General features: G+C 41.0%; 1 protein-coding gene across 4 annotated transcripts in view; it reads right to left on the minus strand.

Annotated features, from left to right (window-relative positions):
* LOC139744548 (kynurenine/alpha-aminoadipate aminotransferase, mitochondrial-like) overlaps nucleotides 1-21,992 on the minus strand; it is a 122,373-nt gene that overhangs the window by 24,948 nt on the left and 75,433 nt on the right. For 3 of the 4 annotated variants that reach the window (XM_071654979.1, XM_071654980.1, XM_071654982.1), the window contains exons 2-5: nucleotides 12,585-12,684; nucleotides 9,235-9,303; nucleotides 1,446-1,575; nucleotides 1,024-1,098 (exon numbers count right to left, since the gene is read on the minus strand). In XM_071654979.1, the coding sequence (XP_071511080.1) occupies nucleotides 1,024-1,098; nucleotides 1,446-1,575; nucleotides 9,235-9,303; nucleotides 12,585-12,684 (374 nt within the window). Of the gene's footprint in view, nucleotides 1-1,023; nucleotides 1,099-1,445; nucleotides 1,576-9,234; nucleotides 9,304-12,584; nucleotides 12,685-19,239; nucleotides 19,522-21,992 lie in introns of those variants that run through there. The other variant, XM_071654983.1, reaches the window with a different exon arrangement.

A 21,992-nucleotide genomic window follows, 5' to 3' on the forward strand; every position in this document is an offset into this window, starting at 1 on the left:
AAAATATCACGTACAGAGGATGAGTGGTTCTAAAAAGGCCACATAAAGCACTAAAAACTACAGCTTGTTCCATTTGAATGACTTGAAATCCTATCACACCTAGTACTTTTAACCTCCCTGAACTAGCATTTTAAATCCTCAGGTTTGAACAGTAGACATGTTATTAAATACCAAAGGCATCATGCATATACTTATCGTCGATGGGGTGACAAGACCTCGTATCTCAAAAATGTCAAAAAACAATTTTTTTGGCTTAATGGTCAAATAATGGGTCAAGTGATGTCTTGGCCAAATCCCAACTGTCTTACTCCAAAAATGAAGCCACCATGACATGTCAAAGGAAAGGCTTTCCCATTCACTACAGTACTTTGGCCGCCATGTTTTTTTGCTCTCCTGAACATTTGTCATTTTTGAGATAAGAGGTCTTGTCACCCCAGCGACGTTATGCTACATTATGCATACATGTAGTTGTTTCAAGTATATTTAAGAACACATCTCTACAACTTGCTGGGGAAAACACTGCTGAAGCTGAAGTAAATTTAGGCACTCCCAAAACCTTTTAAAAATCACTCTATCAACTGCACCACAGACATCATCACCCTTTCATTTAGTCTGCCATTTGTTTAGAGGAAAGACCTTCCCATGAAAGACTATAGGACCTACATTAAAACATTTGATTCAAAGATTGGAAGAACAAAATGTTCCACTATCATAATATTGTCTGCATCTAATCACCGACTGCTATCCCACTAGTCTAGATGGGAAAAAAATTACATAAATATGAATTTTATAACCGATCCCAGGAAAAGGAAAATGACCATGTCGAGAGTGATACTGTTGCTACGGTACCCAAATAAAAACACCCCTAGGCAAAGAAACACAGCAACTCAAAATAACCAACAAAGGCATACCATTACCATAAAAACATGCATAATGCACACAAGGATATACATACACATTGTAGACTGACGCACAAACACACACACACACACACATGCACATACTTGAAGATGAGGAACTCACAATTGCTATTGCTCCTGAGTACATGGGGATTCCAGCCAAGACTTTATCACCCCGAGTAATGAGTGCCTCACAAGCCTTACAGGAAGAAAGAGAAAAGATGCAGGGACATAGTGAAAAACTTGATATTATACTCTCGGCACAATGTGAAATAAACATGTCTTTTCTAGTAAGAACAAAATATGCGATCATTCTTCATCTATCTTCGATATATTCAGATTTGCTAGTTGCCATTACTATTTGAGTTTGAGGATGTTTCATTACAGCACATGTGTTGGTATAGAATATAGTGATGTCATTTCCACTGAGAAGACAGGAGTGAAGACTCTTACAGATTTGATTCATCATAAAATCAAACCTTGTACGAAATGGTAATAAATCTGTGAACCTGATTTAACAGTTAGAAAAAGGTGTAGGGATGGTACCATGCTGAGACCATGTTGGCTACCCGGTGTGATCACCATGTGGAGACGACTTCCATCCGTACGCTCTTGAGTTGGGGGGCTATGAAGGTGGCGTTGGAGCTCCAGTAACCAGTCTCTTAGCTCTGCAAAGCTGGAGGGTCAGAGAAGAAGAAAACGTAAAAATGCAAATCAAAGAGAACCAAAAGTCTTGTGAGTCATAGAAAAGTCAAAGGTCAGACAGTACATGGAAGAGGTGTCAAACTTCATGATGGTCAGAAAGGAGATTAAGGTCGCATTGGTCTGAGAGCATCGAAAGATCACATATAGCAGACAGATGGCAGAGGTCATGTTGGTTAGAGAGGAGAGACATGTCATATGGGTGAGAGGGGAGCCAGAAATCATAGGTGTCAAAGTGAAGCCAGAGGATAAATGGGTCAGAGAAGAGTCAAAGCTCATATGGGTCAGAGAGGAGACATATGGTGTACAAGTGAGATGGAAGGCAGAGATCACTGGGCCAAAGAGGAGCCAGGGTTGTCTCTAGAGGGATAATGAGTCAAAGAGGAGCTCATGTGGGTTAGAGAAGAGTCAAAGATCATATTGGTCAGAGGAGTAAAGGGTCATATGGGTCATTTACTGCAGGTGCCAGAGATCATATGGGTCAGAGAGAAATGTCACATGGATACAGTAAATGTAGGAGGGGAGCCAGAGGGTATAGGGGTCAAAGAGGTGCCAGAAGGTAAATGGGTCAGATAGGAGTCAGATGTCATGTGGGTCAGAGAAGAGTCAAAGTTCATATTGATCAGAGAAGCCAAAGGTCATAATGGGTAAGAAAGGAGCCAGAGGTCAAACTAGGATAAAGAAAAGCACTTAAAGGTCATTGTGTCAGAGACAGCCAGCAGTCTTAAAATGGGACACATACATGTATGAGCAAGAGGTCATGTGGGTCAGAGTGGAGCAAGAGGTCACTGGGTCAGAGAGGAGGTCAAGGGTCATTTATGGGTCAGAGATGTGGAAAAAAACACAGAAGTGGGTCATCCAGACAACAAAGACATGATATGATCAATCATACAACTCTTGAATTCAGGGGAACAAAATAATTACATAGGCATGCTTCGTACTAGTATATGTGAGACACACATTAACGTCTTCAGTAAGTGTATGTGATGTATCGTGCCTCATCAATTATGGTTGTTACCTTGTCAATTAACATGAAAACGAAACACCCTGTATCTCTTTTCATATTATTGGTCATGGATATAGTAGCCATCTCCATGCCCTGGCCTGTCTTACTTGCACGAAGGCAAAGTGATTAAAGCAACAGCCGTATTTGATGACAGTTTTTCTTACTCTTTCAGTGTCTGCATGGAATACCGCAAGTGATTTACGAGGGGGTAAGTTTCATTAGAAAGAGACACTTTCAGTGTATGTTGGAATCTTATACATCATGAGAATTCATTATCAGTTCTCAGAAGATCATTTTCAGAAATGTCTAGGAGATGACAAAAAGGGGCTCTCCCTTTGGTTCCTAACGAAAGGTTTAATCCTTGCAACTGATTGACAAATTGCCCTACATCGACGTAAATAAGCACTGAATTGATCAATGTTTTAACAAAGCAGTACCCGCTGCATGCTATAAGGATTAGAACGGTGGTCTAGTGGAGATGACGCCTGTCCGGTGATCAGGAGGTCGTAGGTTCGAATCCTGCTCGAGTATGTACACCCATGATTTTTTATCATGGCCACTACTAAAACACTGATCAATTCAGTGCTTATTTACGTCGATGTAGGGCAATTTGTCAATCAGTTGCAATGAAAACATCTCGACGGAAGAAATTCATGAATTTGAATAAGGTTTAATCCTTTTAAAAAGGCCGGGGGGGGGGTTGAATCACCTCCCCCTCGACATTTTTCGCGACTACTCCGCCGCGCGAAATTTTTTGACCACGCCATTCGCTGACTTTTTACTTTCAAGTCTCGCGCATCTTTTGACACCATTTTTGCAAAAATCACGAATATCGTTGCGACGCTGCATGACGTTTTATACATGCCTGTCAGAACGAAAATGGCTCAAAAACGTGATTTGGTGTATAAAGTCTATGCAGATGGAGTTCTCTCTTCTTATTCATAAAGCGCCATTACCGTAAAACAGACAAACATAACACATCGGATTTAGGATGCGAAATTAAGAACACTCCACTTTATTGGAGATCCAGGCTGAAACATGGTTACAATACAGTCGCCTCTAGAGGGCGTCTACACAACACACAATATATACTGGCGTGACTACTTTCTTTCTTTCTGTTTTTCCTTCCTCTCTTGGGAATGGTGCAAACATGTGCATACCATGAATAATGAATACATATGGGAACACTTTGTACTCCAACAAACTAAAAGCAATATGTACTGTACGTAGTGCAGAATAATGTATCACAAGTATGGGGACACTTTGTACCGTACTCCAACAAACTAAAAGCAATATGTACTGTACGTAGTGCAAACATGTGTTGCTTTTGAGACAGAACTTTCTATTAAAAATAACTAACAATAAATATGATGTCACGTGTTCCACAACCTCACATAAGACGTGTAAAATAACACGTGTATGATGTTGGCATCAAAGCAGCCTTTTACTTCACCAAACTTTCTTTAATATGTCATCTTTTACCTTTCACGTATATACAGGCCTATTGTATAAACTATAAAAATACTAAAAAACTTGTGAGGTACTTGTACTATATTCTGAACTACAGGTGTACTGCCATACATACTATACATACACGTTCAAAAATAGCTCAAGCAGTACTTGTATGCATCCAATATCTACTATCTTCTAACAATTTATGTGATTAGCCAACCAAACCAAAAAAACAAGGATTGACCGTAGTACGAGTGTAGCGCTAACATCACAATACACATGTACCATCACACAACATCTAACACTGTATTCCATGAAAAAAGAGGGGATAGTATGCGAACTGTTTTTATCAATCCAGTAAGCCCAAACTGGAACCCCTAAATAAAAAAACCCTACATTCACCGAACCATTGTATATCTCCAAATATAATACAACATACACTTAGGGTATTGTAAGTGCTGCATGCTACACTTTAACATATTCAGAATGCATCAAAAAACTGTGAATAACTCATGAAATTATCTCCCTTCTTCTCATCCATACAACTTTCAGCATTTTCTTTCATTACACTGAAATTTCTGTACATTACTCTGTCCTGTCATTACATTGTACCTCACCACATCTGACATTCTTTTGTCCTATGACAGTAGTCAATTACTGTATACTATCCATTAAATCATAACATCATTCTTTCCCTCAATACAACATAACTTCTCTATAATCTTCTGTCCTATCAAAACACTGTAGCTTCTGTATACACATCATAACTTCTCTTTATTCCTCTGTCATAATATCTTCATTGGTCCTATCCACACACACTACTTCCCTTACCTCCTCTGTTCTTTCACTACCCGAACTTCTATACATATTTGCCCCCATAAAACAAGTACACTGTATAACTGCATTGTTAGCTATACGCTCTTCCCTTCTTTTACCACGTTCCATATCCCTTCCCCTGAACTATTCAGGACTGTGAATTGGAAAAAATAACCACAGACATAAAACTAGTCAAAACTGTATCATCACAGCATACAACATGTACATAAACGATAAGAGTACACCAAAATACTTATATCACTAAAGCCTTCAAAAATACAGTGGTCAATAAAATACCTCCCAATGGAGAAAAAAAAAATCCCATTAACAACATTACAGTAGTGCTGTAATATTCTAAACAAACCATCAACAAATTCGCAGAAAGTTCTTTTCAAGTGTACGAGTATGAGCGTAAGAGACAATAAAACAAAGTACACACAAAAATTCCGACAACCTGCACAAATGATAAAGTCATACTTTACCAACACTCAGTACAAACAGGAAATGATTGGTAAATATGTAGAACCTACATACACATAATATATAAATCCGAGTACCAAATGCATGTGTATTAAACAAGCAATTTGTCTGCTCAGTCAAAAGTGGTATGAAGAGATGAATCAACATACAAAACAGCCGGCAGGCTACCATAACTATCAAAAATATGCAAAAATACATCATCGTTTCTGATAAATGCGTTAACATTTCAAAGCAAACAGGCAAAGCCTGCAACTAAAACATGTTTTAACAGTCCAGTGCCAAAAACATGCTGTACGATGATCAGTGCAAGGCAGCAAACATGGATTGAGTTAGCACTGAGACACTTAGGAGATATTGTGGCAAGATAGTGCAGATGATCTCAGGCATCTTCATTGGTATGCAAAGATACAGTAACAGCAACCCTAGTGCTGCAGTGGTGGTGATGTCATTTTGCAGAATGTCCGGAGGACGAACTGGAGGAGATGACATGTTGTCACACAAGAGGTAGGTTCCACAACAGCTACCCTTGACAGCAACAAAGGTACACTTTGTAGCACCACAGGCAGGGTGATAGTCAAGGACATCAGGGGGGCGGCCTGGAGAATGGGTCGCAATGGTGTCAGGAACGGGAGGGGTGGAGTAAGAACCGCTTGTCTGCTGGCAGCCGAGGGTATCGGGAGGGCGGCCTGTAGGAGCCCGATTCACATCGAGCTGAGGGTGGGTCCCATCAGCAGGGGTATCAGGAGGGCAGCCTGAAGGAGCCCGATTCACATCGAGCTGAAGGTGGGTCCCATCAGCAGGGGTATCAGGAGGAGGGTTTGTAGGAGCCCGATTCACATCGAGCTGACGGAGGGTCCCATCAGCAGGAATATCAAGAGGGCGGTCTGAAGGAGCCCGAGTCACATCAAGCTGAAGGTGGGTCCCATCAGCAGGGGTATCAGGAGGAGGGTTTGTAGGAGCCCGATTCACATCGAGCTGAAGGTGGGTCCCATCAGTGGGGGTGTCAGGAGGGCGGCCTAGAGGAGACCGATTCACATCGGGCCGAAGGTGGGTCCCATCAGCATGGTAATCAGGACAGTTTGTAGGGGCCCGATTCACATCGAGCTGAAGGTGGGTCCCATCAGCGGGGGTGTCAGGAGGGCGGCCTAGAGGAGACCAATTCACATCGAGCCGAAGGTGGGTCCCATCAGCAGGGTAATCAGGACAGTTTGTAGGGGCCCGATTCACATCGAGCTGAAGGTGGGTCCCATCAGCGGGGGTGTCAGGAGGGCGGCCTAGAGGAGACCAATTCACATCGAGCCGAAGGTGGGTCCCATCAGCAGGGTAATCAGGACAGTTTGTAGGGGCCCGATTCACATCGAGCTGAAGGTGGGTCCCATCAGCGGGGGTGTCAGGAGGGCGGCCTGGAGGAGCCTGATTCATATCAAGCTGAAGTTGAGTTCCCTCGACATCGACCATAATGGGGGTGGGGTGGACGGGACTGGTTGGCTGGTATATGAAGATGTGCGCGTCATCAAGGAACGACTGCGCTGCTTTGCACCAGAGATGTTGTGGACGTGTATCCCAGAAACAAGGATGATCAGGAACAGCAATGAGCTGGACCTGGTCTGTGTAGGGCTGAGGAGCATCAACACACGGATAGAGCTGGCCGTCTGCCGTAACGTGCTCGTGAGTAGCACCCAGATCTAGTGTGGGGGGTGGACTATCGAGCGGTGATGGCTGACGTGGAAATGGCTGGTCCACGTACAGATCCGGATGATGAGTGCTCAAGGCATTGGCTGGACCGGTGTTCTGCGTGATGGCGAAATCGTGATGTTCGCTACCAAATACAGCGTGCATGTTGCGTGAGTGTGAATGCTGAGTGTGTGTACGCCTAGAGTGCAGCATTACAGAACACTGGGACTCATCGACACAAGAAGAAGAGAACTGAGCCTGCAATACAGGGACGCTACCACAAAACTCCGCTTCTTTGACAGTTTCACCCTTCTCTACTGGCCCAACACAACAAAAACAGTTGTCAACATTGGCAGTAAACTCAACATTACTGATTTCTGACAAACCAACATGTGCCAACATGTGACAAGGGCAGTCGCATCCAAGAGCGAGTTCAAGACCATGAGAATATCCGAGAATACCCTCATCTAACACTGACACACTCTCCACATGCTTATGATCACCAGGAATATTGGGAATGTCATCAGGGAGCTCGACTTTATCTACTACCAACCTCTTGTCAGTGTACGTGCAATGTTGGCCTAGACCATAAGGGGGAACAGCGGTATGATCATGATCACAGTCTGCAACAGATCTAGATCCTGTGCAACCAATGGGTAGAGCTACACGTACAACACGTCCAACAGACATATCCCAACTGGTACTGCTAGTCAGTTCACTTTGTGACTCATCCAAATTGTGACTAGATCTGGCATAACTTATCCCATTATCTACACTTCTCACATTCAACCAATCATGATTGCTTTCTTTATTTGCTCTGGGCCCAATCTCGTATTCAGACTCATCAATGATTCTCAGTTCACTATCATTATAATCCTCTAATGGCCCAACATCATTAACTGGTTCATCATCACTGGCAACAGATTCACCATCAACAAAATCACAGTTACGTACCGGTATGTCATGATCAACTACCTGTCTATCAAACCCATAGTGGATGCAAACCAGGTGCCAAATGTCTGCCAGGGAAGTTGAATTATTGACAATCGAACCTCGAGAAATGATTGGGCAGAAAGCTGAAATTTGACCTAGCATCAATTCTAGCAATTGAACTTTCTGCGCGGCTGTCTTGCCGCCAGACAAGTCAGAGGAATCATCGACGAAACCGCGCAAACGATTTGCCTTCGACTTCCTTTTCCAAGAAACTCCCTCCGCTAGGAATGGAGAGAATTCCGGGTATGCACGAAGTGTGCTCATGAGACTACTCTTCCACGCTAGGAAGGACTCGGGAGTCTCGTCCCGACATAAGCGCCATTGTGCGGGCGCATCCGCAGCTGACCGCGCCATCGTATCGTATGTATACGTGGGGCTATCAAAGCGTTACCTGTGTGTCGCTAACGCTGATGGAGGTGATGAACAGCCAGTTCAAATCGCAAAAATCACGACAGCTACTGTATCTAACTGTTGATGTGTCGGCCATATGTGGCCTGCAAGCCTTGGTTGATGGGTGGAAAACGATCCGAGCGCTGCCACCACGCCATTACCGTAAAACAGACAAACATAACACATCGGATTTAGGATGCGAAATTAAGAACACTCCACTTTATTGGAGATCCAGGCTGAAACATGGTTACAATACAGTCGCCTCTAGAGGGCGTCTACACAACACACAATATATACTGGCGAAGATATGATTATTTTTCATTTTCATAGGCTGAAACTAATGAATTTTAGCATAATTATACTTGAAATAGGTTCCATCATAAATTTTGCGGAAAAAAACGATAAAACAAAAGTAAAAAAACAAAGAAATACATAAGAAATTCATAAAACAATACAATACATAAGAAATTATTTTGATACCAATTTTTTTTTAAGTACATTGTTGGGAAGGCAAAAAAAAAAATTTCACCAAAAATTAGGATTCTGGGAGCTTTAATTTTTGATTTAAAGCAAAATGTGTGATTTTATGCATATATTAGCATAATTAATTATTATGATAAAAATTTCCATTTCTTTTTGTATAGCTTGGTAGATTACGCCACAGGTAATGCACGTGCCAAATTTCATGGCAATTGCGCATTTGACGGCAGAGATCTCATAGGGGGAGGGGGGGTTGAATCAACTCCTCCCAGGCCACAGAACACCCAAAAAAGCCCGGCCTGGTTAGGGTTAATCACTAGGTTTCACTCCAAGTGAGCTTACCCCTGTGTGATGCCATACTGCTGAGCTCTTTGCATCTCTTGCGGGGACAGTGCCAACACAGTTCCATCTCTGTGAAGTCAAGACATAACAGAACAGACCAGCTTACAACTGAATTCAATACCTCTTGCAGTGTATCAGCTATGCAATGGATACCTTTACAAGTAGATTTTAAAGGTATGGTTGAGTAGTCACTGTGCATGAGTTTCTTGTTGATCTGTCCTTGATGAGGGGGAGGGAGTAGAATAAAAGAGAATGGGGAGAGAAGAAGGGAATCCTTATAGTGAGGGGAGTCCATCAGGTTGTAGAAATGACAGCGATGGAATGGGAGCCACACTGGTATGACTATAGTGTGTTCAAGAAATGAGACAAAAATACAACTGATTCAAAGTCCACCTTCATAGACATGTGGATTGGGTGAATGCAGCAATATCAGCAGAACACATCAGTGAGAGTTTTATGAGGAAAATCAGACAATCCGTGCAAGAGTTATGCATTTTTGAAGTTTCTGCTTAGTCACTGCTGGATAACAAGACTGCTATACAGCTTGTGATGTCACATGCGTACAACAATATAAAGACAATAAATAAAGAAAATTCAACATATTTTCACTTTTCTTGCATAATAAAAGAACACTTGTCTTCCCTTTTTCAGAAGGTAAGGGGGATAATATTACCCCTGACACATGTCAGTGACAAGTAGAGGAAATTGTGTATTTTTTATCAAAAGTAAAATTTTGTGAAAGTCTCTTTTATCATATTTTCCTTATCGTTCTACGCATGTGACATCATATATATTATACACTATAGTAGTCTTCTTACGTATCTAGCAGTGACTGCACAATTGAAAATTCATACATTTTGAATGGATTGTCTGATTTTCCCCAAACTTTCACTGATGTGTTCTACTAATATTGTAGCATTCACTCAAATCACATGTCTATGAAGGTGGACTTGTCATTGTGACAGAGTGTGTCACAATGATGCAAACCTGACACAAACACTACACAGTCTACCTAGAGTGTACCTCTAGCAGTTTTAAGGAAGATCTGGAGCATGAATATGATTTTCTGCTAAATGCCCTGGGTGGTTTCATTCGGACATGTGGGTATGTTTGTTCCTGTGCAGAGGGGTGAGGTAAAGGTGGTGTTTGTCAGGAAGTGAGAATCGAGGAAATGGAAATAACTACCGGTACTCGTGCATCTGTAATTTTTCTTTCATTTTGAGCTTTCAGACTGTTTCCTAGATTGCTTCATGGCAAACATTTCTGAAACAATATTGTTAATGCTGTAGTATGACATGGACCAAGGGTCATACTTCATGACAATAATATAGAATATTTATACAAAAAAAATAAGTGAGGCTTGCTAAGAACGTTGCAACTATGTTGTGATTAATTGTTGTGCATCTTACTCAAAACAAGGTATATGTTGAATTGAATATGACACATACAAATGTAATATGTTAGATGAACCAGAGTACAAATCAATGGCACACCAATAACATAACAGCCAAATATGTGGATGTACACCTTGTTTTAAAATCTGGATCAGTAAGGGCTTATCATATTTTTTTAATTGTGAAGAACAATGTTTGTTGAAAAAAAAAAAACAACAGTTACTTCTGACCAAAACATGAAGGCGAATATAATAAGCTGCTGTCGTTTATTTGACACTTGACGCTCTTTAATCACAAACAGAACATACCAGACTAAAGGGGAATGAATCCCATGCAGACATACAGCACCAATGATGATTGATAGTTGTAATCTTAAAGTTTTGGTGCCACCATCCCTGGATAAGACACAACAACATTAGCTTATGACATCACACATGGACAATGATTTAAAGAAAACACAAATAGAATTCAACAAAATTCAATTTTTCATGGAAATAACATATCTTCCCTCTTCTTGATGACAAATGTAAACAGTAATATAAATCCCTATTTTTGAAAGAGGTAAGTCAAACCATTCTTCATTATGCTAGAGGAAAAGAAAGAAATACACGTATATATTAAAACTCCTTTATGCTCTCTTTTTATCATTTTCCATTTGTGACATCACAAATGCTGTTGTAGTCTTCTCATCCAGAGATGGCAGCACCAAAATTTTAAAAACTCATTATAACTTCTGAACGAATTGCCCAGTTTTTCTCAAACTGGACTGATCGTGTCCAGATATAAATATTGCTGTATTTACTCAATCCATACATGATATACATATTTGGGTATTACTCCACTTTGAAAGAAAAACTATTGCTTTTACGGGATGCTGGGCCGCAGGATGTCATAAAAGGGAATCAACTCATATAATGTCCTAGAGTTTCACTGTGTCTGCACGAAAGGAAGCCATTGACACAGTTCTCTTTGTCTTCTTCACAAAGCATGGCATCTTATGGTTTCTCCTCTCAGACATCTTCAAGCGGTTGTGATGAGACTGGTGAACAAGTCATAGAAAACAAATTAAAGGGGAGGTTCCCCCAACATGCATGTGGATTGAGTTTATGCATCATCATGGGGCCATCACTGTGGCATAGTGGATAAGACTCTCAACTTCCTATCGGAGGACCCGAGTTCGATTCCAGCCCTGTGCTTACATGCTTGGACAAGATCAGATTTTTTCACCCACTAGAGTATTATGCCCCTCTCAACCCAGGTGCATATATATGGGTACCTGGCAATGCTAGGGTAATAATAATTGCAGGGCAATCTGGTAGAGCAGTGGCAGCACAGAAGAGATTTCCCTGGATAAATATGACCTAATCGATATTATCATTATTATTATTATCATTATTATCATTATCATCATTATTATTATTGTTATGATTATATATCATTATTATTATTATCATTATTATTATTGTTATAATTATATATCATTATTATTATCATTGTTATTACTGTTATAATTATATATCACTATTATTATTATTATTATTATTATTATTATTATTATCATTATTATTATTATCATTATTATTATCATTATTATTATTATTATTATTATTATTATTATTACTACTATTACTATTATCATATAGAACACATCATTGAAGTTTGAGGAAAATTGGACAATCTCGACAATCATGATTGAAAAAAAAATGGGTAAACTTCAAACGTGATTATCTCGAAATATCATCCTTAACCCGTTGAGGACAAGTCCCAAGTATACTTGGGCAGGTGTCCACGGGAAATGCGTGTTTTAGCCAAATCAACCCATCCTCAATGGGATAAGCGAAAATTGCATATGGTTCGTATGACCGCTGACAATATAAAGCACTCCACCATCTATCCAAGAATTGCCATAATTTATAAGAAAGAATTTCATGGTATGTAATTTCTATTGTGACTCACTTGAGGGTGACTGTGGCCTCTTCAAATGGGAAAAGATCCACATTAGGAACTCCAGCAGCCAGTGAAATCAGTGTTGGTGGCCCTGATAGCAGCAGCTCAGCTAATGAGTTAAGAAAATCAAAAAGACCAAGTCATAGATGTGAATGAATATATACTTTAATACAACACTGGATCTCAAGTAAACTAACATTCCAGGACATATCCACATAATGATGGTAATGTTTTTCATTTATCATTCTGAATTCATTCATTCATTTACTATTCGTAATTCTTGCATTCATAATGTGCCATTTCTATAACTTTGTATGCACTCTGAGCCTCATGAGAAGAGTGTATCAAATATTAATTGTATTACATTGCATTCTTGTATTGTAATACTTTAATAAAACTATGCTAATATACATGTGGCTTGAGTGCATGCAGCAATAGAACACATCATTACAGTTTAAGGAAAATCGGGCAATCTGTTAAAAATGTTATGAATTGTTAAAGTTTCAGTGCCCCTATCGCTGGATAAGAAGACTAAAAGAGTTCTTGACATCACTGCAGAACAATGATAGAGTCAGAGAACATTACATAAAAGTAATTCAACATACTTTCATTTTTATAGAATAATGAAAGAACAATAAACTTAATTCTTTCAAAAAGCACAAGGAATGATACTACCATTAACATACTGTACAATGTTTATTGTATGTCAGTAACAAGTCGGAGGAATGTGTCATCTTCACGCAAGGTAAACGTAAAGCGATGTCTTCCCTGGATATGACAATTTGTGATTACAGTGTGTTTCAATGTAAGCTAATTAATTGACCTTTTAACCTTTGACCATGTCACCAATTTTTGAACTTGACTGGCATGTTTAGGTGATGTACACATTTACCTCTGGTGTGAGTTTTGTGGTCATAGCTCAAAGCTGTGAAAAATTGAGAACACACAGTGGTGCTTATCAGGGAAAGTTCATTGACATTTTGACCTTTGACACTGTCAGAACTCACTGATATTCAAACATGACCAGCATCCTTCAGTAATGTAGGTTTTGTGAATTCAATTGTCATAGCTCACAGCTGTAGAATGTTGTTGACAGTACATTACAATGCCATGAGTAAAGTGCTCATCAGTTAAAGTTCATTAACCATATAATGTTGACCTTTGAACTTATTGGACTACACCTACATTTAAACTTGACCTGTGGTGTGAGTCTGGTTGTCATTGCTCAAATCTGTGGAAAGCACACCACAATACTGTATGGTGCTTATTTCATAGACATCTTGACCTTTGACCTTGTCGGACTTCACCCATATTCAGATCCCAGTGTTGAGAAAATAGCGAATTTTCAGCATTAACAAGAGTAATTTTAGCATTTTAACCTGACTTTAACTGGTGACCCCAAGCTTCTGAAGAGAATCAGTGTCACGCAATACGACATGTAATAATAATAGTGAGACTCTTATAAAGCGCACATTTCTACCTAAAAAAGATACTCAAGGCGCTATATATACGTTTCACATGGGCGTCACCAGGGGGGGTGCGTTGGGTGCGAACGCACCCCCCTTCAGATCCTTAAAAAAAAAAAAAAAAATATCAGTCTGCGAGCGACCTCAACGCCGGACGCTAAATAATTACTCTTTTCTACTTTTTTGTTGTTGGTATTTTGCACCAGGGACACACACACACACACACACACACACACACACACACACACAAAATCAATTCGCACCCCTGGTTCTGGCAGCACTGATTTTATACATATCTATTAGTATTCTACAGTGTTTACTATTTATCGACCGTACTGTACATCCGTACGATACAGAGCACTTATACACGTTTGCATGTACGTGTGCTATATACTAGGTGTTTCAAAAAAATTTCCCACTTTTGATTCTTAATAATTCATAAACTATACATCAGATAACACTGTCATTGATATTAGTGATAGCTGAATAGTGTACAATTTTGTTGAAGGTGGTTTAAATATGAAAGCATAAATCAGTTTCATGAAATCCACGATTAATTTCACAGTTAGGTTCCAGATTTTGCTCTATTTTCAACCCTCTGTACAAAACTTCACTTTGCACAGGGGTCAATGGTTGTGTATGGGAGTGTGTGGTTAACACCCTGACAATGGTCCTAAACAATGGCCAGGGTTTCAATGCTTTATTATTTATTCATGAGAAATTCCACTATCACAACTAGTCTTTATTCAGCCTCTGGCAGTATCTGTGTAAAGTGAAACGCCTGCCGATACTGTCGTTGAGTGGCGACAGTGCTCTCCCTACTTCTGAAAAACGAAATTCCAATGAATACCTTCTGTTCTGTCGTAAACAAGGTGACAGGAAGCAAAGAAAATCAGTTAGAGTATACACTTGTGTATACGGAGCCTTAAATAAATCTACTCACAACTGTGAAACAAATCGCCCCAATGAAAAATGCTGCTGAACTCTTTACCAAAAATGATCTCTTTTATCGAAAAATCGACAAATTTGTCAGAATATTAGTAAACAGTTGTATTAAAATGAAAAACTTTAGATCATTTACGCTTATTTATATCCCAGATTTAGTGATATGTGAAGCAAAATTTGAAAATGATTGCCAGCTGGAATGAAATGTGGTGTTTGCGAGCACATGATGGAAGCATGTGCTTACTTTTTCCATGTGCATGCATTTTACCCTTTATCGTGCATGAATTCAGACTAGCAGTGCCCAGGGCAATCAACATGAATTATTGATTAAGCATTCATGTGCCTGGGAGCGCGAGACTGACGCCGAGTCAACAGGTGGTTCAGGCATGTCCATTGTTCAGGGCCATTGTCAGCACACACTCACATACACATCATTGGTTCCTGTGCAAAGTTCATTTTTGTACAGAGGGTTAAAATTTGACCAAAATCTGAAACCTTACTTCAAAATCAATCTTAGATTTAATGAAACTGATTCATGCTTTCACATCCAAATTACCTTCAACAAAATTGTACACTATTCAGCTATTACTCATATCAATGACAAATTTATCGGATGAATAGTTTTTGGACTATCAATGATCAAAAGTGGGAAATGTTTTTTGAAACACCTAAGGTACTTACAAGTATGTAGGGTCTATGTACGTTACTTCTGACCAATCCATATTGCCAGCCCAAGAGCGAGCCTTAGCCTCATTAAAAAAAATGAAAAAAAAAATGGAGGGGCTAGCATATCATTTTGCCCACCCCCCCCCCTCCATACTTCCAGAGACGAGAAGATGTTCTTATCTTTTTTTTTGACAGAAAAACAAAAAGTTATCCCCATAAAAATATTGGAGGGGCAAGCATATTTTAATTTTGCACCCCCATAATCAATAATTCCCGAAATGAGAAGATTTTCTTGCTTTTTTGTTAGAATTCATGAAATCTGTCCAATTATTTCACCCAAAAGCAGTGGCGTAACTATACGGAGGGGGGGGGGGGGGGGGGTGCGCCCCCTCCCAATCCGCTGGTAAAAAAAAAAAGACTTACCGAAATAGTAATTCAAGTGTTAGTAAACTGCTTTTGAATGAAAGGGTGATCAAGAAATAAGATATTTTTCTATCTTATGATTTCTTTTAACCATAATTAGATAGGTATATAGTGTGAAACATTGTTAAAAAAGCCCGGACCCGACAAAAGATTGTGATTCAGCGTGATTCCTGGTTGGCATTCTGCATATAAGCAGGATGTGCGCAGTGTACTCAGTACATCCGAACGAAGAGTCGCTACAATGTTGCGCAATGACTTTTGTGATGTAGAATGTACACCTTTGTACCTTACGCTTCGTTGTATCAAAGCTAGATCATTGATTTTGCAGTGTTGCTTTACATACTAGTCTATGTAAAAATGTCTTGCATTGCCAATAAAAAGACTTGACCTGGGCCAATTCCTAACTTTTCCATGTACATATAGTACACACACACACACACACACACACACACACACACACACACACACACACACACGCACAATTAGTTTAGGGGATGCTCTAAAGTGCAGATTTTGGACATCCTTTCCCCGCTTGGTCACTTCGACGTCACCTCGCTGGTCATACCTCCCCCAGTCATGAACATAAACCCACACCCTTGACTACCAGTGGCGGATCCAGGGAGAGGGGCGCACCGGGCGCACCGGGCGTCCCCCCCCCCCCTTTAATTTCCAAAGCGAAAAAAAAAAATAAATAATATAGCTTTTTGGACAGTAAAATGTCAAAATTTTCAAGCTCGCTCGCTCCTCTCGCTCGCATTTAGTCGTAATGCCATTCTCATGAAGTTGCTGCCAGTAATTGCCGGCAGTTGCGCCTGGTGCGCCCCCCCCCCCTTAATTTCCAAAGCAAGAAAATATAGCTACAAACGGCAATTTGGGGACTGCAAAATGTCAAAATTTTCAAGCTCGCTCGCTCCGTTCGCTCGCATTTAATCTTTATGCAATTCTTCTGATGTTGCTGCCAGTAATTGCCTGCAGTTGCGCCCGGTGCGCCCCCCCCCCCTTAATTTCCAAAGCGAAAAAATATGGCTAAGAACGGGAGTTTGGGGACTGTAAAATGTAAAATTTTCAAGCTCGCTCTCTTCGCTCGCTCGCATTTAATCGTTATACAATTCACCTGATGTTGCTGCCAGTAATTGTCAGCAGTTCCGCCCGGTGCCCCTCCCCTCCCCTTAATTTCCAAAGCGAAAAAATATGGCTAAGGAAAGAACGGCAGTTTTTGGACTGTAAAATGTAATATTTTCAAGCTCGCTCGTTCCGCTCGCTCGAATGTAATCATTATGCTCTCCTGATATTGCTGCCAGTATTTGCCAGCAGTTGCGCCCGATGCGCCCCCTTAAATTCTAAAGCGAAGAAATATAGCTACAAACGGCAGTTTGTTTGTTTTTTTACTGTAAAATGTCAAAATTTTCAAGCTCGCTTGCTCGCATTTAATTGTTACGCAATTTTCCTGATGTTGCTGCCAGTAATTGCCGGCAGTTGCGCCCGGTGCGCCCCCCCCCCCCCCTTCCTTTATTTTCAAAGCGAAAAAATAATGGCTCCAAATGGCAGTTTTGGGACTGTAAAATGTCAAAATTTTCAAGCTCGCTCTCTCCGCTCGCTCGCATTTAATTGTTATGCCATTCACCTGATGTTGCTGCCAGTAATTGCCAGCAGTTGGGCCCGGTGCGCCCCCCCTTAATTTCCAAAGCAAAAAAATATGGCTACAAACGGCAGTTTGGGGACTGATGTAAAATGTCAAAATTTTCAAGCTCGCTCGCTCGCTCGCTCGCATTTAATTGTTATGCAATTCTCCTGATGTTGCTGCCAGTAATTACCGGCAGTTGCGCCCGTTGCGCCCCCACCCCTCCTTTATTTCCAAAGCGAAAAGATATGGCTCCAAATGGCAGTTTTTGGACTGTAAAATGTCAAAATTTCCAAGCTCGCTCTCTTTGCTCGCTCGCATTTAATTATTATGCCATTCACCTGATGTTGCCGCCAGTAATTGCCAGCAGTTGCGCCCGGTGCGCCCCCCTTAATTTACAAAGCAAAAAAATATGGCTACAAACGGCAGTTTTTGGACTGTAAAATGTCAAAATTTTCAAGCTCGCTCGCTCCGCTCGCTCGCATACTACCCCCCCCCCCCCCCCAAGATGAAATCCTAGCTACCGGCGCGCCGGTGCCCTTTCCCCGCTTGGTTTCCCTCAAAAAACAGTTTGAGAGCTTCCTATATTTCAAATGTCTGTCCAAAAAATCTCGTAAACATTTAGTGTCAAAACGCACCCCCCTTGAAAAAAAGCTGGTGACGCCCCTGGTTTCATGAAGATATCTTTGTCATATGTCTGAAACATGAAGAAAGAAAAAAAATGAAATGCTTTCACTCGACATGTGAACTTTGACCCCATGCCCTAAAATTTTCCCTAAAGATTCAGGGAATCTTTATCTGGTGACATATGACATGTTGACATATGTTCACAGTACACAGGAACCATGGGGCTTACACTGGGAAATAAAGAATTTCTAAGGTCGATGACCTATGACCTTTGACCCTGAGCAAGTGCACCCTCAAATTCATTGGCGCAGTTTCGTTCACTAACTATACACGTGACCCAAGTTTCGTTTGGATACGGTTTAAATTAGGTCATCAACAAAATCAAATGGACGGATGGACGGACGGACAGTTGGGTAAGCTTAAAAACATCCCTCTGAAAGAGTGAAGTGGTAAATCAAATGAGAGAGAGAGACAGAAAAAAAAAGGTCATTTTGCGAAACAGGAACACGAACTAATCATAAATCGGCGATTTACCGTCTGCTGCTTCACACAGGTACACCTATAATGACCTCTGACCTCACAGCATGACCTTTATAGACAGCTTCACGCTTTGAAACGAGGGACCGCCGCATCCAAATACAACTTACAATATAAAATCTCGCTCGATGCGAGTCAAAGCTCCCTGACCAAAATACGCACATACAACATAAGTGAATCTTGCTGTACGACCCACACACAGGGACATAAGATCTCATCTCTTTGCTCCATGCTTTTCCCTATGTTTAGATGATCATTCGTGCAGTTCGATTATACCTTACACGCAAATAAAACAGAATTGCATCACATATGCCCACAACACTACCGGTAGATCGAAGAGCCACATTCACAGCAGTGACGTAACAATCAAGACGCTTACTCAGATTTTGGATCTCCGACAATCTTCTCGAAGAGCTGCGACTGTTCAGGAAACGTCCATAATCCATCTTCGACCTTCATAAACACACCGTTTCGGTAATTTAATCAATTCTATGCTTGCTTTGTTCACAAAAGTTGCTCGTAACAATCACAAAGCTTGCCGAGGACTTGCCCTATCGAGCAATAACTAGTGATTTCCTGGGTTTGGAACTTGTCTTGACGGACCAGGTCAATGAAATGTTTCGTTACTAAAAAGAAATATCCACATTATGATTGAAATACATTTAGGAAATGGTCCACTGGGGTATAAACAGCGTACACAATTTCGTAGACTGACAAGATAGAACCATGGAGCTACTATACGTACAACTACCGAAGCCAGCCAAAAATCTTTTGTGACAATCGACAAAGAAATCAGCGGGATAGAGATCGACACGCTGAGTTGAACAACTTAAAAGCGCTGAAATCTCTCGAGGTTGGTGCTTTATCTTGAATTACGATAAAATGTTATGCATTTGCGATTTATCCTCACACCATTCCCCTCTTCCTTTTTTCCATTTCTTCTCCTTCAGAATTCAGGGATTACAGGTATGAAAGACAGACGAAAAGACAGACAAATAGTAGTCCTATACCTGAATGTACGGCCTAGAATAGTTCCATTTCTTCTGATAAGAAGAAAAAGTGCAACTATGAGCAGATGCAGACAGATAACGCTTGGCATTCAGATTCGAAATACTCGATGAGTCTAATCACACAGCGGAATCCTCATATTAATGATGAATGCATGAAAAAAAACTGATACTACTTTCATGACATTTACCCAGATAACAATTCTCCGTTGGGCCAACGTCAGCAATGGTCGCCATCCACGGTCGCTGTCGGTGAGATGACGTTGGCTCAATGTTGGGCCAATGTTTTTATGGTCGCCATGGCCGCGGTCGGCGAGATGACGTTGGCTCAACGTTGGGCCAATGTCTTTATGGTCGCCACTTGCGGTCGGTGGATATTGTTGGGTATCCTACGTTGGGCCAACGTTGGTGATGGTCGGTAGGGTTGCAGTTTGTGAACTAACGTTGGCGCAACGTTTTGCCACCGTCTCACCTTGTCGGTGATGCAAGATGGACATTGGTTGGTAATCCTAAGTTGGGGCAACGTTGACAATGGTCGGCACGGTCGCAGTCGGCAAGCTAATGTTGGTACAAGGTTGGGCCATTGTTTTACTTTCGTTAGAGGGAAGGTGGAAATTATTTGGCAAACCTACGTTGGGGCGACGTTGGCAATTTTTGTTTTCGCACAGCTGGTGAGATAACGTCGGCACAACGTTGGACCACCCGTCTCACTTTTGTCATTGATGCCAAATGGATATTGGTGGGCTATTTCTACGTGGGGCCAACATTGGAGATGGACGGCATGATCGCAGTTGGTATGCTTACGTTGGTACAACATTGGCTCATTGTCTTACTTTTGTAACTAATCTGAGGCATCTGGCCAACATTTGCCAAACATTGAAATTCTTTTGGTCAAACGTCATGCGTGTATGTTGGCACAACATCAAAATATGCCGTTGGCTCAACATCATTTTAGCCGTCAGACCACCACTTGTCCAACAGTGAAAGTCTGACGTTGGAGTGACGTTGGTACAATGTCAAACCAACCATATATCCACTAAAAGGGCAGCATTTGTCCAATGTTTATTCAACTTACAAGAGTGTATGTTGGCACAACATTAAGAATTTGACGTCGCGCTGATGTTATTTTGGCCATCAGGCCAACATTGGCCCAACAGCGAAAGCGTAAAGTATGTATGTTGGCACAACGTTGGAAATATGGCGTCGCTCCGACGTCATTTTGACCATCTGGCCAATATTGGCCCTACAGTGAAAGCTTGCCATTTGACCGACGTTGTTTCAATGTCAGACCGACATTATACCAATCATGATACCAATTTGAATGCTGCGTTGGCCCAATGTTGGTCAAATGTCATGCAAGTGTATGTTGGCACAAAATCATAATATGACGTTGGCTCAAAGTCATTTTGGTCGTCTTGCTACCACTGGTCCAACAGTTAAAGACTGACGTTGGAATGACGTTGGCAGAATGTCAAATCAACATCATATCAACCATATTTCCACTTTGAATACTGCGTTTGTCCAATGTAAATTTAACTGTAATGTCTGTATGTTGGCCCATCGTTAGAAATATGACGTCGCTCAGACGTCACTTTGGCCATCGGGCCAACATTGAAAGCCTGACGTTGGACCGACGTTGGTTCAATGTCAGACCGACATTATACCAACCATGAAACCACTTTGAATGCTGCGTTGGCCCAATGTTCGTAAAACGTCATGCGTGTATGGCTGTGGCTGCGTTTATCAACTCCTTTTCTCGGCAGAAACAGGTTATCCAAACAGCTTTCAAGGAATTTTTACGAGTTGATAAACGCAAAGCTGTTTTGAAAGCCCTTTAGGAAAGCCTTTTACGAAAGGGTGCTTTTATCAACTCTCCTTTCTCGGTAGAAACAGGTTATCCAAACAGCTTTCCAGGAATGTTCACGAGTTGATAAACGCAAAGCAGTTTTGAAAGCCCTTTAGGAAAGCCTTTTCGAAAGCCAAAAATTTACGACGATCCAAACAGGTTTCCTAAACAGGTTATCAGAATCCTGTTTGTAAAAGCCTTTCGAAGTTGATAAACGCAAAGCTGTTTTTGAAAGCCCTTTAGGTCGCCCTACTGCGGTTACGCAACCATGCGTTTCCG

This window comes from Diadema antillarum, unplaced genomic scaffold (assembly GCF_040938485.1).
Source record: "Diadema antillarum isolate AM-2024a unplaced genomic scaffold, OU_Dant_1.0 seq00001187_RagTag, whole genome shotgun sequence".
NCBI classification, from domain to species: Eukaryota; Metazoa; Echinodermata; class Echinoidea; order Diadematoida; family Diadematidae; genus Diadema; species Diadema antillarum.